The sequence below is a fragment of the Lasiosphaeria miniovina genome (genome assembly GCF_030549165.1).
Source record: "Lasiosphaeria miniovina strain SMH2392-1A chromosome Unknown B0T26scaffold_6, whole genome shotgun sequence".
Taxonomy (NCBI): domain Eukaryota; kingdom Fungi; phylum Ascomycota; class Sordariomycetes; order Sordariales; family Lasiosphaeriaceae; genus Lasiosphaeria; species Lasiosphaeria miniovina.
Window position 1 is genome coordinate 365,412 of NW_026848225.1, and position 14,602 is coordinate 380,013.

General features: G+C 59.4%; 5 protein-coding genes across 5 annotated transcripts; 3 read left to right on the plus strand and 2 right to left on the minus strand.

Moving 5' to 3' along the window:
• Positions 1-213: 213 nt before the first annotated feature.
• On the plus strand, positions 214-1,035 carry B0T26DRAFT_678527 (retrieval of early ER protein Rer1; the record flags this gene model as incomplete). The annotated part of the gene is made up of 4 exons (XM_060440239.1): positions 214-282; positions 385-502; positions 593-892; positions 950-1,035. 4 exons carry the CDS (start codon positions 214-216, stop codon positions 1,033-1,035), a joined length of 573 nt encoding a protein of 190 aa, XP_060292355.1.
• Positions 1,036-2,046: 1,011 nt separating this feature from the next.
• On the plus strand, positions 2,047-3,456 carry B0T26DRAFT_616595 (RNA polymerase II-associated; the record flags this gene model as incomplete). The annotated part of the gene is made up of 2 exons (XM_060435997.1): positions 2,047-2,320; positions 2,378-3,456. Coding segments are annotated over 2 exons (1,353 nt in total), but the record flags the coding sequence as incomplete, so codon positions are not given.
• Positions 3,457-4,222: 766 nt separating this feature from the next.
• B0T26DRAFT_874220 (Neurochondrin-domain-containing protein) lies at positions 4,223-6,596 on the minus strand. The gene is made up of 2 exons (XM_060448030.1): positions 6,080-6,596; positions 4,223-6,021 (listed from the first exon to the last, which is right to left on the minus strand). Exons 1-2 carry the CDS (start codon positions 6,493-6,495, stop codon positions 4,401-4,403), a joined length of 2,037 nt encoding a protein of 678 aa, XP_060292357.1. The 5' UTR covers positions 6,496-6,596; the 3' UTR covers positions 4,223-4,400.
• Positions 6,597-6,779: 183 nt separating this feature from the next.
• Positions 6,780-10,462, plus strand: B0T26DRAFT_720296 (chloride channel protein). Its single transcript, XM_060442474.1, has 5 exons — positions 6,780-8,205; positions 8,270-8,422; positions 8,491-8,605; positions 8,663-8,754; positions 8,818-10,462. Exons 1-5 carry the CDS (start codon positions 7,267-7,269, stop codon positions 10,342-10,344), a joined length of 2,826 nt encoding a protein of 941 aa, XP_060292358.1. The 5' UTR covers positions 6,780-7,266; the 3' UTR covers positions 10,345-10,462.
• A 737-nt stretch (positions 10,463-11,199) lies between these two features.
• Positions 11,200-13,644, minus strand: B0T26DRAFT_742642 (uncharacterized protein; the record flags this gene model as incomplete). The annotated part of the gene is made up of 1 exon (XM_060444146.1): positions 11,200-13,644. The coding sequence occupies one exon, from the start codon at positions 13,642-13,644 to the stop codon at positions 11,200-11,202; it is 2,445 nt and encodes an 814-aa protein (XP_060292359.1).
• Between the last annotated feature and the right edge of the window lie 958 nt (positions 13,645-14,602).

A 14,602-nucleotide genomic window follows, 5' to 3' on the forward strand; every position in this document is an offset into this window, starting at 1 on the left:
AATACACGATCACGAACGTCGCCTGGACGAGTTCCGACTAATTCCCACACTCCTTTCCATCTCAGGCTAAAAGCCGCAGCACAGCAGCAGCTACTCAGCTTGCGCAATCTGCCGCCGTTCCCGTGCCCTAAGGGACCCAACTAGGCCAACGAGTCGAAGCAAATCCGAGCCCGACCCAAACTAAACACACTAGACGCATAACCCGTCGCCGACATGGAGTCCACAGAGGAGCCGTCTACGCCTTTCAGCACTTTTACCGCCCAGTCAAACAAGCTCCAAAGGGTGCGCATCTCCCCAGCTTGCTCCCGTCCTCTTCTCGATAGGGGTAAAAGGGGGGCTAGTGTCTTGCGACGGCATCGTGACTGACCTTTTGTTCCCTTGCAGCAATACCAAGCGCTACTTGACAAGTCGACGCCGTTTGTCCTGTACCGGTGGGCTGGCACGGCTGTCGGCCTGTTCATCTTTTTCATCCGCGTGTTTATCGCACAAGGGTGGTACATCGGTGAGTGGCAATTGCCTGCGTGCTTGCGCCTCGCCAAGAGCCACAAAGCGGTAGCGCCGGTTCGCTAACCAAGGATTTGTGCAACGACAGTCGCCTATGCCCTCGGCATCTACCTGCTCAACCTGTTCCTGGCCTTCCTGCAGCCCAAGTTCGACCCGTCCAATGAGGCCATCGACAACGACATGGAGGACGGCGCGGTCGGCTCGCTCCCGACCAAGCAGGACGAGGAGTTCCGGCCCTTCATCCGCCGGCTGCCCGAGTTCAAGTTCTGGCACTCGGCCACGCGCGCCGTCGCCATCTCGTTTGTGTGCGCCTGGTTTGAGATCTTCAACGTGCCCGTCTTCTGGCCCGTCCTGGTCATGTACTGGATCATGTTATTTGTCCTGACGAGTGCGTCTCCCCCTTCCTGCACCAGAACAGACAAAAAGCTGACCGTTTCACGCGTAGTGCGAAAGCAAATTCAGCACATGATCAAGTACCGCTACGTCCCCTTCACAATGGGCAAGGCGCGCTACAACAAGAACAGCTCGTGAGCAGGGAATGGAGCGAATTCGCAGACGGGGCGCTTTGCCCAACTTTTTCAAAACGAGCACTTTTTTGCGGTTTTTTTTTCCTCTTCGGAGCAGAATGGGCGGGGACGGGGCATAAGCCACGGACGGCTGCGAATAGAAAAGGGAGGGCCGCCGGCTCCATGTATTATGACTGACGTGCACGCTCTCACCACGCCCCGCTCCGACACTCATGACAAATCCTGTATAATGTTACATACACATTTATAATTCACCTGGGCAGATCGCTGTGGTGGCGGCTTTCAGCTAGGTTCTTTTCGGGGGAGAAATGGGATTTGTCGATGAGATGGATTCCGAGTGGGCGGGGCGCGAGGATGCAGAGCGGGGGACGGGAGTTGGGAGGTTGACCAGTTTCCGTCATCTAGAACATTTGGATCACCTACTGCGTAGGCATGTTCTTCAGCTCAGCTCGACAGCGCAGAATGGACGTGGTTGCGCGGGAGACGGTGGGTATGAGTTCAGTGCATGCTGAGCGAATGGTGATTTGGCCGCAAAGTTGTGTTCCGCAACTGAAGGCTGACTTTTGTGAGCTGACACTGCTTGCTTGCAGTGGCTCGCCTCCGAGAAGAAACAGGTAAAAATTCGGGAGACGAGAAAGCCAGTCAACCAGCTAGAAAAACAGTTCGGTTGACCGAGATTCTCGATCAAACAGCGCCACTCCTACTCCAAGTCGTCTCTCTGAAGCCTGAACAACAACTGTTCAGTGGTAGTGGGGAAAAGTGGGCCCGCCTTCTCTCCCTGCATGCAGCTGAATGGCAGCAGCGGCCGCGCCTTTCACCTCTAAACCTTTTTCAAATTCGTCGACCCGCGCAACCTCGACTGAGCGGCCTCGACTGCGCAGCTTTGATTGCACGAACTCTCGTTGCTTTATCGACTCCGGCACCGTTCGCTCTCCACGAATCGTTGCACCTAATATCCAATCGACAAGTCCCGACATCGCATCGACAGACAGCACACGGTAAGGCTGCAGTAGTAATGTCGTCGTCGCAGGCTCGCGGTGGCGGCGAGCGCATGATCCATCAGGACTACATTGCCCGCATTCGCTATTCCAATGCGCTCCCTCCCCCACCAAACCCGCCGAAGCTTCTCGACATCCCCAACTCGGGCCTCTCTAGTGGAACCTACACCGATCCCGCCTTTGCCTCGCGCCTCGTCCGCGAGCAGAAACTAAACATTGTGGCCGATGCCGAGCTCGGAATGCACCTGGACCTGGTGGGAATGCCGGGCGTCTTTGACGGCGATGAGAGCTGTGGGTTTCCTTGCTTCACGAGATGCCTGTTGACAGAGTACTGACTCCCCCCCCCAGCTATCCAGGCTCCAGCCGATCCCCCCCCGGTCCATCCCCGTGACAAGGTCCTCCTCAGAACACTCGCCCAGCTCATGAAGCCAAAGTCTGCCGAAACCGAGGTCTCTTTCCTAAGACGCACAGAGTATATCTCGTCGTCGCAATCACGGCCGCGCCCAGGCGGCAACGTGTTCATGAAGCCGTCGGCAAGCGCCTCGGCTAAGCGACCAGAGAAACGGAAGGCGTCCCCGGAGCCCGACAGGGGCACGCCGGCGTGGATCCGCCGCCGGATCAACAGGAGCTTCGAGATCGCTGCCGCACAGCTGGCAGATCGCACCAAAGTCAGGCACCCATCAAAGCGTAGCAGTCTCAAGGTGGTGGACTCCTTCCCGCTGCTGCCAGATCTCGATGCATTCCCCGACTCTGGGGCGTACGTGACGGTAAAGTTTGCCACCAACCCTGTGGCAACAAGCAGCACCTACGACAGGCGCCTCACGTCGGGTATCTTCAAGCCCATCGAGCGCAGCGCGGCCGAAGAGCAGGCGTTCGAGGCAGCGTTCGCCGCGCACGAGCGCGACCCGGTCCGAAACCCGAAGCCCTCTAACATGATGAACTATGACTTCTTCTTGGCGGCGGAAGGTGAGACGGCCGAGAAGTTCCGCCAGCGCTTCGACGTAGACAACCCTGACCGCCACAACCCGGCGCTGTACACGTCGACGGCCGACGGGGGCTGCTTCCGGTTCCCGCGCCTGCGCGCCTATGAGACGTCGCAGGAGAAGGAGATGGACCACGACAACAAGTACGACGAGGAGGTAATCCTGGCGTACCGCGACGACGAGTCGCAGCGCCGCGGCGGCCCCGACGACAGCTCTCAAAAGGCCGTCTACTACTACCCCGTCATGCAGCGCAGCACGATCCGCAACCAGCGGTCGCGCAACATTGCGCGCACCATTGGCGTCCCCGCGGACGACGACGAGACGCACCTCGACGAGCTGCAGGTCCGCGTCGACGAGCCCAGCGAAGCCCTCAAGAACGAGCTTCTGCGCTTCAAGCAGCAGCCCACCGGCTTCCTGCCCGACGACGACGAGGATGAGGACGAAGAGGAGGAGACTGCGGCGGCCAAGACTTCTGCTGCTCCTGCTGACAGCCAGGAGGACCAGGATGCCGAGGGAGATGAGGCAGACGAGGGAGACGAGGAGTAGAGAGAAGACGAAGAGTTAAGGTGGGAAAAGGAGACGAAAGACGGTAGGAGATTGAAAAGCAAAGACAAATGTGAGAAAAAAGGAGGCTTGGTCGAATGAAGCAGCACTGGAAGAACCAGCAGAGACGAACGGGAAGAAAAAGAGGCTTGGCCGGACGAAGAAGAAAAATAGGAACGCATAGCATCATTTCACTGGTTTACGCAGGTTGCGTGTGGGTTGTGCCTCTGGTAGACAGACGGGGAGGGGGGGGAGAAGCCAGGCTAGCTAGGGTAGAGAGGGTAGAGATAAGCAGCCGGGCAAGCTCTCCTTTCTTTTCGAGGCGGCGGCGTCGGGCGTCGAGGTCGGTGTCCATGGAGTTTGTTTGTTTTATTGTATGTATTTAATTTATATTGCACAACGCTGCCTGTATCCCCTCTTGTTTCGGCTGTGTCTTCTATTCCGATGTGCCTGAATGAATAGATAGTTAGCAAGATGGAATGCATAAGGGGCTAGTTTCACAGATGGACCAGTCTAGGCTACCATGCCATGTAAGTTTTTCCTCTATCCGAGATTGTACGTGGCAGTAACGCTCGTCCCGTCTAGATGTGATCTGGTCACTGGTTGGGATATCTCGTATACGTATATATGGGCACAGACAGGTTTGCTACAAAGTAGGTGTTGGTGTTTTGGTGTGACTTCATGCTTCATTATTTTGTCTGTTTCGTTTTCACTTTCCCAGCCTGTCCAGTTTTTTGTACATATATACACACTATTCTTCAAGAGCCTTCCATCTTGCCGTGCTAAAACTAGAAGCCCACTATTTCCCACTTTTCCATACCCGTACCTGCGCACCGCGTCTCATCTCAACGTAGCGCAGCCAGCGTCGCCACGACATCGTCAAGCGACTCTGCGAGCCCCGCGGGGCCGCCGCCGCCGCCGCCGCCGCGCAGTCTGCCGCGCAGCTGGCGCGCGAGCCCCGCGACGGCGGCCGTTGAGTGCACGTAGCGGCGGCGCACGCCCGGCGGGGCGTTGACGAGCAGCGCGGCGACGAGCTGCAGCACGGCGGCGCGGAACTCGTCGACCACTGTGGAGGAGGAGGATGCGTTCTGGTTATTGTGGTCGGGTACATACCAGGCCGCGACTTTCGTCACTATGTCCAGCCACTCCTCGCGCGGGCCGGGGGGGTCGGCCTCGACGACATGCATCAGCAGCCGGACGACCTCGATGCCGCGCGCCGAGGCAGCGGATACCTCGTCGTCGTCATCGTGGCGAGCTCCTGCCGACTGCTGCGCCATGATGCCCGCCAGGTCGTAGGCCAGGGCCTGCCAGCCGCCGTTGTCGAGGAAGGCCTCGGTGCCGTCGTCCTCGGCCGTGATGCCCTCGAAAGCGACGAGCACGGGGTCACGGAAGTCGAGCAGCGGCTTTTTTTTGTCGGTGCTGCTGCTGCGGTACAGGTCGACCAGCATGTCGGACAGGCCAGCGGCCTCCTTGCGCAGCAGCTCGCCGTCATCCTCGCGCAGCCAGAGGGCCAGGGCGCGCACGGCGGCCAGGACCAGCGGGTCGTCAGTCACAGACCCGGCCAGCGAGTCCCAGGCGAGCGGGAGGCGGGAATTCGAAGGAGCGCCAGGTCGGGCGTCCGGATGCAGGCCCATGGCGCCGGCCACGGCCGCGTCCCACCGGTCGCGCAGGTACTCGGTCGACAGCGACATGGTCTCAGAGATGGACGTGCGCAGCCGCAGCACGTAGTCGGGCGGCACGACCAGCGGCGCGTGCTCGTCGTCGAGCGAGCGGATGAGGAAGCCGATGAAGTTGGACACGACGTCGTAGGCCGACGCCAGGCGCCGCGTCGCCGCCGCGTGCTGCGGCGTGTGCGGCTGGCCGAGCAGTGTTGGTAGTGATGAGCGTAGGTCGACCAGCGCGAGGCTGACGAGCAGGTACGCGAAGGGCTTCTTGTCGGCCGCCGCCGTGCCCGTACCCGTGCCCGTACCCGTACCCGTGCCGTCGTCGGCGGAGAAGAGCGCGCTCGGCGCGTCGTGCGGGTACGCCTCGAGCAGCGCGGCCGCGAGGCTGGTGTAGGCGGCGCGGGCGGCCGCCGTGGGCCGGCTGACGACCAGGCCGCGGACGAAGTTGACGACGGGCGCGATCCAGGCGGGGTTGCGTGGGAGGACGTCTGGCTCGAGGCGCGGGAGCAGGGCGGCGAGAAAGGCCAGCAGCGTGACGCCGTCGGTTCCCCTGAAGGACGAGGCGAGGTGGGTGATTGTGGCGTCGATCTTGGCGCACAGGGCGGCCTTGTCGGTGTCGGTGATGGCGGCAGTCATGGCAGTGAGAAAGGCGTGCGAGAGCGTGTCCAGCGCGAGGGGCTGCGACGGGGCGATCTCGGTCAGGGGCGCCAGGTCGTCGACGGCCGTCAAGACGCGGGCGCCCTCTGGCTGGCTGGCCAGGCTCAGGAGTGTCTCGAGCGCTAGGCGGGTAGTGTCGTCTGAACTGTTCAGAGTTAGTTGTGCTGGTACCACAGACTGCAGGATGCTGGGGTGGGTAGTACCTGTGCACGAGACAGGCGACGAGCTGGGGGATCCGGCCGACGAGCCTGGCGTCTCTCTTGGCCTGGTCGGGCAGCAGGGCCGTGAATGTGTGGAGCACGGCGACGGCCAGGTCGAGCATGTCTCGGGCATCGCCTCTCTGTTTCTGGGTCTGAGTTGTTTGTGGTTTCTTTTGGCGGGAGGCGGTGCGCATCAGGCGGTCGAGGAACTTTGGTGGGATGCTCTCCCAGAGGGCGACAATGATAGGCTCATGCTTATGCTGTCGAAGGTCGGGCGAGTTGTCGAGCACCGACTTGAGCAGGGCCAGTCCGACGAAGCGCGATGTGTCGTCGTGTGCAGCGAGCAGCGTCTTGATTTTCTCGATTGAGCTCGCCTGCTCTTGCTCTTGCGCCTGCTCTTGCGCCGACGGCGTGTCCATGTCGAGATTTCCTCCACTTGCGCTTTCCGACTTTGGCGTGTCGGAATCGCAGTTTTGGTTTAAATTAAACCAAGCTTGGAGAGCAGCGGAATTGATGTCATTGCCTGCCTGCCTGCCTGCATGCATGCATGCCTATTGTTGGAATAATGCTTAGATATGGCACGTGCGCCAGCCTCTCCGTTTTTTCAAGCCTGGCATCCACTCGCTAAGGCACCTGTATTCTAGCGTCCCGAACGGATCCTGACGTGCTGGAGCAAGCTTCCATCGATTTATCCGTACCTACACAAATATCCATACCCAGTACCTTTACTCCGTACATTACTTCAGATCCATCCCTCTGGGGACATGGAAACTGGCGTTCAGCACCGCTTCTCGGACCTTTTCTTGGAAGCTTTGTCCAAATTTGTTTACACAATCCTTGTGTGCTTCCAATCATTAATACACGAGTTGGGCACTGCATCCTGGTGTATCCAGACGTCGGGTGCAAGGTACTTCGCAGCACCGTGCGGATCAGGTCGCGCACTGACAATCTTGGCGGTCAACCTTGAGGGCTGAGGCGCCGTGCGATAAGTGCCTGCAATCCGGCGATAAGACAGCTGACGAAAGGACGGGAGTCGATAGCGAGCTGAGCTGCTGAGCCGAGCCGAACATCGCATCGACCCTCACAAAGACAGCATCCAGGGCCGCCATCTGTCCCATACGGGCCCACGACATGGCAGATGCGACGTCGGTGGTTTTTGCTTTTGCTGCACCATTGCCACTGCCATTGCCATGTCCCCGACCCACGCAATGAACAACGCGTCGTCATCGAGTGCCAGCGCCAGCGCTGGTGCCAGTTCCAGTTCCAGTTCCAGTTCCAGTTCCAGTGCCAGTGCCAGTGCGCAGCCCCCCCAAAACACCCCCCAGAATACGCACTACCCCGACGGCCTCGACGGCGACCCCTTTGGCACAGGGGGCCATCGCGATGCTGCCCACTACCTCCACCATGCCAGCGGCCATGACAATGACGACGACAACGACGACAGCGACATCCTGCGCGACGACCCCCTACGTGACGACCTGGCCGAGCCGCTGTCCTTCAAGCGCAAGCAGAAGCAGGGCCTCCTCTCGCAACCCGCACGCCTCCTGAGCGCCCTCACAGGCGGCGCTGGCGCATCTCCCTACAGCAACAGCAGCAGCAGCAGCTACCGTCCAACTGGCTCGGGCTCGGGCAGCACACGGCTTGAAGGTCTGGCCCCCGCCGATGGCCTGCACACAAACTCCAAAGACGGCGTGCCGCTGGACTGGTACGTCGAGGGCCCCGGGAGGCGGGTCGGCTACGAGGACCTGACGGCCATCGACTGGATCTTCGAGTACACAAAGGAGCGCCAGCGCCTGCGCGTGCTGCACTCGAGCGCCGCCGGCCTGCTCGGCTACCTCCAGCGCCTCCTCGACGCCAGCCAGGTCTGGGTCATCCTCGTCCTCACCGGCCTGGCCGTCGGCGCCCTGGCCGCCGCCATCGACGTCACCACCGACTGGCTGGGCGACCTCAAGTTCGGCTTCTGCTCCACCACCGACGGCGGCGCCTTCTACCTCAGCAAGAGCTTCTGCTGCTTTGGCTACGACGAGCACGCCATGTGCGGCGGCTGGCGCTCCTGGAGCGCCGCCCTGGGCATCACCTCGCCCGGCGGCAAGTGGTTCATAGAGTACTTTTTCTACCTCGTTCTAGCAGTGCGTGAAGCACCGTTGCTGTCTCTGTCCCTTGTCTTCACCTAATCCTAACTCATCTGTACAGATCTTGTTTGCTCTCTCGGCGAGCGCATTGGTCAGGGAGTACGCCATATACGCAAAGCACAGCGGCATTCCCGAGATCAAGACGGTTTTGGGCGGCTTCATCATCAGGCGGTTTTTGGGCGTCTGGACCTTGATTACAAAATCGCTGGGATTGGTATGCCCCTCTCCGTAAATCGTTATAGATCCGTGACGGCATGCTAAGTCCTAATGCCCTCTACCTAGGTTCTAGCCGTGGCATCCGGCATGTGGTTGGGAAAAGAAGGCCCCCTAGTTCACGTCGCTTGCTGCTGCGCTAACCTGTTTACCAAGTTATTCCCAAACATAAATAATAATGAAGGTACGTGTTAGGATTCTTTCCTGTCGTAAAGCGCTGCCAAAGCTGACTCCCAGCAAGCGCGGAAGAGGGAGGTTCTCTCCGCAGCCGCAGCCTCAGGCATTTCTGTCGCCTTTGGGTCCCCCATCGGAGGCGTCTTGTTCAGTCTCGAGGTAAGACAAGCCGCTACCACTCCCGCTTGTCAGCTGTATCCTAACACGACCCCTGCTACATAGCAACTGTCGTACTACTTCCCAGACAAGACCATGTGGCAGAGCTTCGTGTGCGCCATGACGGCCGCCGTGATGCTGCAGGCCTTTGACCCCTTCCGGTCGGGGAAGCTGGTGCTCTACCAAGTGACGTACACCTCCAGCTGGCACGGCTTCGAGCTTGTGCCCTTTGTCATGCTAGGCATCCTTGGCGGCATCTACGGAGGTCTCTTCATCAAGGCCAACATGAAGGTCGCCCAGTGGAAGAAGTCGACCACGTGGCTGCCCGGCCCCGTCGTCCAGGTTGTCGTTGTGGCTCTCCTGACTGCTCTCGTCAACTACCCCAACAACTACATGCGTGCCCAGTCCTCGGAGCTGGTGTCCAACCTGTTTTCCGAGTGCTCCATGCTGCTAGACGATCAGTTCGGCCTCTGCAAGACGGGCGCCGCCTCGGCCGGCACCATCGTGCTCCTGGTCTTCGCAGCCGTGCTGGGCTTCTTCCTGGCCGCCATCACCTTTGGCCTGCAAATCCCGGCGGGCATCATCCTGCCGTCCATGGCCATTGGCGCCCTGACTGGCCGCGCCACGGGCATCATCATGGAGATTTGGCAGCTCAACCACCCGGGCTTCATCGCCTTCCGGACATGCGAGCCCGACATCCCCTGCATCACGCCGGGGACCTACGCCATCATCGGCGCCGCTGCCGCCCTGGCTGGCGTGACGCGCATGACCGTCTCCATCGTCGTCATCATGTTCGAGCTGACGGGCGCCCTGACGTACGTGCTGCCCATCATGGTGGCCGTCATGATGGCCAAGTGGGTTGGCGACGCCTTCTCGCGCCGCGGCATCTACGAGTCGTGGATCCACTTCAACGAGTACCCCTTCCTGGACAACAGCGAGGAGATGCAGATCCCGGACATCCCCGCGTCGCAGATCATGACACGCATCGAGGACCTGGTGGTTCTGACCGCCACGGGCCACACCATCGCGAGCCTCACCGCCATCCTCGACGCCCACCCCTACCGCGGCTTCCCCGTCGTCTCGGACCCGCGCGACGCCATCCTCCTCGGCTACATCAGCCGCGCTGAGCTGGCCTACAACCTGCACACGTCGACGCAGCCGCCGCGCTCCCTGCCCCCTGAGACCGAGGCCTTCTTCGCCCACCAGCCGCTCGCCGACCCCAACACCACCCTCGACCTGCGCCCCTGGATGGACCAGACCCCGCTCACCCTACCCAGCCGCAGCCGCCTGCACCTGGCCGTCAGCTACTTCCAGAAGCTGGGCCTGCGCTACGTGCTCTTCAGCGACCGCGGCGTGCTGCAGGGCCTGCTGACCAAGAAGGACGTCTGGTATGTCCTCAACGGCGCCGAGGAGACGCGCCGCACCGGTACCGGCGGTGGCGGCGGTGACGGCACCGACGCGCCCGGCTTGAACGGCGGCGTCGAGACGGGTATTACGCGCGAGGACGGCGACGGCGAGCAAGCCGGCCTCTTGCGCGGCAGCGTCCTCGACGACCTGGTCAGTCCCGGCGCCGACACCGCCAGCATACTGTAGTAGATTTTTTCCAGTTTTCATTTTGGTGAATATCCATCCCGGGGGGATTCAAGCGAGTTTTTGTCATTTATCTTTTTTTTATCGAACGTAATAGAATTTCTAAGCTTGGTTCAATGATCTTCGGCAGCGTGGATTGCTCTGTGTGTGATGGTGGTGTTTGCTGGTAGTGTCTGCTGCTACTTACTCGGCTTGCTTAGGTACGTACCCCTTTACCATGCATGTGTATATCTTATGCTCGGTCACATATACACATACAAACTCTCTCACACTCATACTCATACCCATATACTTACTCACTCAATCCTCACACTCATACACAAACTCGTACACATACTCACACTCATACTCACACTCATACAACACTTATACACTCACTTGATCCAAACCCGGCAGCTGGCCAAGTGCACACAACATATAGGTTAAACCCAAGACGGCCCTCATGAAACAAACTCGGAGCATGCATTTACGTACGTACGTTCAAAAAGCACCTTGGATAAGTATAACACAAAGCACGCCGATATCCCTGCTTTGTTTAAAAACAAGACACCACGCCCGCCCATCCCACCAGCCAAGCGAGAATACCAACGAACTTGAACTTCACAGAATAAACAATCTCAAGACGGAACATGATACAGCCGAAGTACTCCGCTATTACAATAGAAGATCCCGGTAGATTAAACAAGAGATGAAAAAGGAGAGGGAACCAAAGTAGAAACCGGAACCGAATAAACAATCCCCAGCAATTACAACAAAACTAACCAGACTTGTCCCCGTCCTCATCTCGCCGCCGCACGTGCGTCCTGCTCGTACCAATTCCCATCCCAATTAGTCGCCGCTAGACAATTACCCTGCGTCCTAGTTTGCCACTTCCTCCTCGACCCAACCATTAAGACTGCCTTGGATGGCCAGGCCAAACCCTCCCATACCCCCATAACTACCCTGGTATTGATGGCCGCGGCGCTCGCCGTCGCTGCCCCCGGTGCTACCCTGGAGGCTGTTCGGGCTTGTGCCGCCGTTCTCAAACCCGGGGGCCAGAACCGGAAGGCTCACGGCGCGGCTGTGGGACGCCCGCCCAGGCGCGAGCAGCCCGCCAATGGTTGTGGCACCAGACGTGCTGGTGTTCGTGATATACCCGTTGGACATACTCGCAGACTGCTGATGGCCAGAAATGGGTCCTTGTGGGACTTCCAGAGTGAGGCCGGGCTCGTTGGGCGACGAAGCGGCCGTCCCAAAGAGCGCCGCCTGCTGGACAGCCAGCACCTGGTGCTGCTGGTGCTGCTGCTGATGAGCTTGCTGAGACACGTGGCTCAGGTATAGCGTCAGGGGATTGCTCGAGGTGTTGAACAGCCCGGGGCCGCTGGGAGTGCCTGAATTCGTCGGCGAGCTTCCGTTTTGGCTAGAACCCTGGGGCGGAGGCGAGGGGACCTGCTCCCGCGGGGATTGGGATTGCTGCGCCTGGCGAGGGGGGTTGCCACAGCGGTCTTTGCCAAAGTTAACCTTGAACTTCTTGTACTCCTCCTTACCTCGGACAGCCTCAATGGCCTTGATGGCATTTGCAATGTTGGTAAAGTTGACAAACGCGCAGCTCTTCTCGCGCAGCGTGTTGACCAGCTCAATCTCGCCATACTCTGAAAAATCCTGCCTCAGGCGCTCTTCGGTCCACGTGTCGTCGAGATTTCCGATATACACGTTGCGCGAGGCTCCACCGCTGACAGCCAGGGCGATGGCAGGCGGGAGAGCGCCCGAGTGCTTTCCCCAGCCAATCTTCAGGCGGCGGTTGTGGATCATGAGTCCCTGCAAATTGCTCAGCGCGTAGAAAGACGCCGCAGCCGTGGGGTCAATGAAAGTGACGAAGCAGATGTGCTTGTCGGGGATATATCTGATGTGGTGCAGCAGCCCTCCTCGCACCACATTGCAGATTTCCTCGATTGTGGTCTCGGGGTGGATATTTCCGAGGTAGATGGTCCGGTTGCCGAGGTTGTTGATCCCGCCAGCCGTAGTCGCGACCGCAGCCGCAGCCACCGACTGCTGGGCCAGAGCGCTAGAGATGAGGTCCCGGTCGGCACCGGTCAGCATGTGCGCATAGCCAGGGGCGATGCCGAGGTACTGAGCGGCGTTCTGCTGCTGCGTCTTGGAGACGTAGGCACACCGGTCCTTTCCGTAGTAGACGCGGCGGGGCGACTGCCACTTCGGCTCCTGGGGGAGCTGGGACACCGCCTTGATGGCATTCGCGATGGAGAGGAAATGGACAAAGGCAATGTTCTTCTCGCGCACAATCTTGATGGTGTCAATGGCACCAAACTTGCCGAGATCCTCGCGCAGCTCCTCTTCGCTGATGTCCTCGGGCATGTTTCCGAGGTAGACGTTCCGGGAGGCGCCGGACTGCTGGACGGCGACAGCGACAGACGACGGTACCTGCGAGGGCTTACCCCAGCCAATTTTGATATCCTGGCCCTTGACGCAGAGCTTTTTCAAGATGGCATCAGAGTGGAAATGCGTGGCGGAGCTTGCGTCCAGGAACGAGATGAAAGCGCAGTTCTTGTCGGGCAGAAGCCGGACTGACTCGATCTGACCGCTGCGGACGTGTCCCAGGATCTCCTCGGCAGACGTGTCGGGGGGGATGTTGCCTAGATACACGGTGCGGCTGGTGCCCGTGACCATGCTAGGACCCATCGACACTGGCGAGGTCGGCTGCATCTGAACCTGCATCTGGCCCGTCATGTTGCCAAAAGAGACGGTTGGCGACTGGGGCGAGTAGAACTGGGGGGCGCCATAAGCCGAGGGAGACACCATCGTCTGATACATCTGGGGGGAGATGTGCTGCTGGGCCGGGCTCGAGGCGCCGTTCTGCTGCTGCTGCTGCTGCTGCTGCTGCTGCTGGTTCTGCTGAGCTTGCTGAAGGTTCTGGAGATTCTGTAGGTTCTGTAGGTTCTGCAGGTTCTGCTGCTGGGCATGCTGGTAGCTCGACACACTCTGGAAATGAGGGTTGCTGAAGGCGGCAGGGGTTCCGGGCTGGAAGGGGCTCCCGAGGAGCAGTTGGGACGGAAGCAAAGGCGTGAACTGCATGTCAAAGGCAGTGCCAGGAGTGGTCATGTCGGCGCCATTGACGGGCGCCTGCTGTACTGGCTGCGTGTTGATGGAAGGAATGTTGGCGCGTCGAGGATGTCTGTCGCCGAAGCTAGAGATGTTGGAAGCGAAAGCGCCATGGGAGAAGCCCGTGTCGCTGTTAGAAGGCTTCGAGGCATGGCCAAAACGGCCAGAGGCGCTGGGCCCGGCCTGGGGACCAGACATGTCCTGCATCCCGAGCAGATGCGGAGGGACAAGACTGTCCCTAGCGACGTGGGATAGGACAGCCGTTTTGAAGGATTACGTGCCCTTTGAGAAGGCACGAACTCGGGGGATACACGTTAGAATGTGTAGGAAGTGGTGTTCGCACGGAACACGGACCGCTGTCTCAAGATTGGTCTTCCGGGAGAGTATAGACCGATTCAATGGCGGAGCTCGGGGTTCGGATCCTCCTTCGAGGTTGTCGTGACGCTACTCGACGATGCACTAAGAGAAGGGCAAACCGCAAGACAGCTCAAAGGCGCAGGGCGGCGCGGAGTGTAATTTGGGGGCCTTATTGAAGGTTGCCCAAAAGTAAAAAGGCTTGGAACACGGAGAGGCGGCGGCGCTGGACGGCACAGGCCGGATCCAGAAAGTATTCGACAAGGCAAGGCAATGCAATTCCCCTTTCTTCCAATAGAACTAGGCCGAGGCGAGAGCGGCCCCTTTTTCTTTCCCGTGGGGCTCGACCAAAGACAACCGGCTCGCGCAAGGGGTTCGAGAGTGTTCGATCGAGAAACAAAGGAGGTAGGATATGGATGCTGTTATTAAAAGGCTATCGTAATTCAGTTCGAGCAATTGTGTTCTCTTCAAGCGAGCGTCGAGAAGGGGTCAAGAGACTTGTAGGGGGGCAGGCTGTTTTTTCCCCCTTCAATCTTCTGGTAGACAGAGGTAAAGCTGTTTTCTGGGACTAGAAGGTTGGGCAAAAAGCCGTCGTCCAGTATTGGTTGGTTGGAACAAATTATTAGAAACGAATATCTCGAGGAACGAATGTGGAGATGAACGAAGGCAAGCCCACAAAGGAGGTAGGGCGGCTGGTCAGTCCCAACGACGAGAGTTGAGAACTTGAGAGAAAAAAGCTGGGAAGCGCAGCCCGTGTCCGCAAAGGATGGGCGAGGACGCGACTTTTAGAAATCACGCGCACGTCCGAGAG

Bases quoted from the DNA above. Each gene is read 5' to 3' on its own strand.
- B0T26DRAFT_874220 (XM_060448030.1), bottom strand. From the start codon at position 6,495: ATGGACACGCCGTCGGCGCAAGAGCAGGCGCAAGAGCAAGAGCAGGCG. The intron at 6,022-6,079 runs GTACTACCCACC...AACTCTGAACAG, and splicing joins GTCGCCTGTCTCGTGCACAG to TTCAGACGACACTACCCGCC.
- B0T26DRAFT_720296 (XM_060442474.1), top strand. From the start codon at position 7,267: ATGTCCCCGACCCACGCAATGAACAACGCGTCGTCATCGAGTGCCAGC. The intron at 8,423-8,490 runs GTATGCCCCTCT...CCCTCTACCTAG, and splicing joins TTACAAAATCGCTGGGATTG to GTTCTAGCCGTGGCATCCGG. The intron at 8,606-8,662 runs GTACGTGTTAGG...ACTCCCAGCAAG, and splicing joins AAACATAAATAATAATGAAG to CGCGGAAGAGGGAGGTTCTC.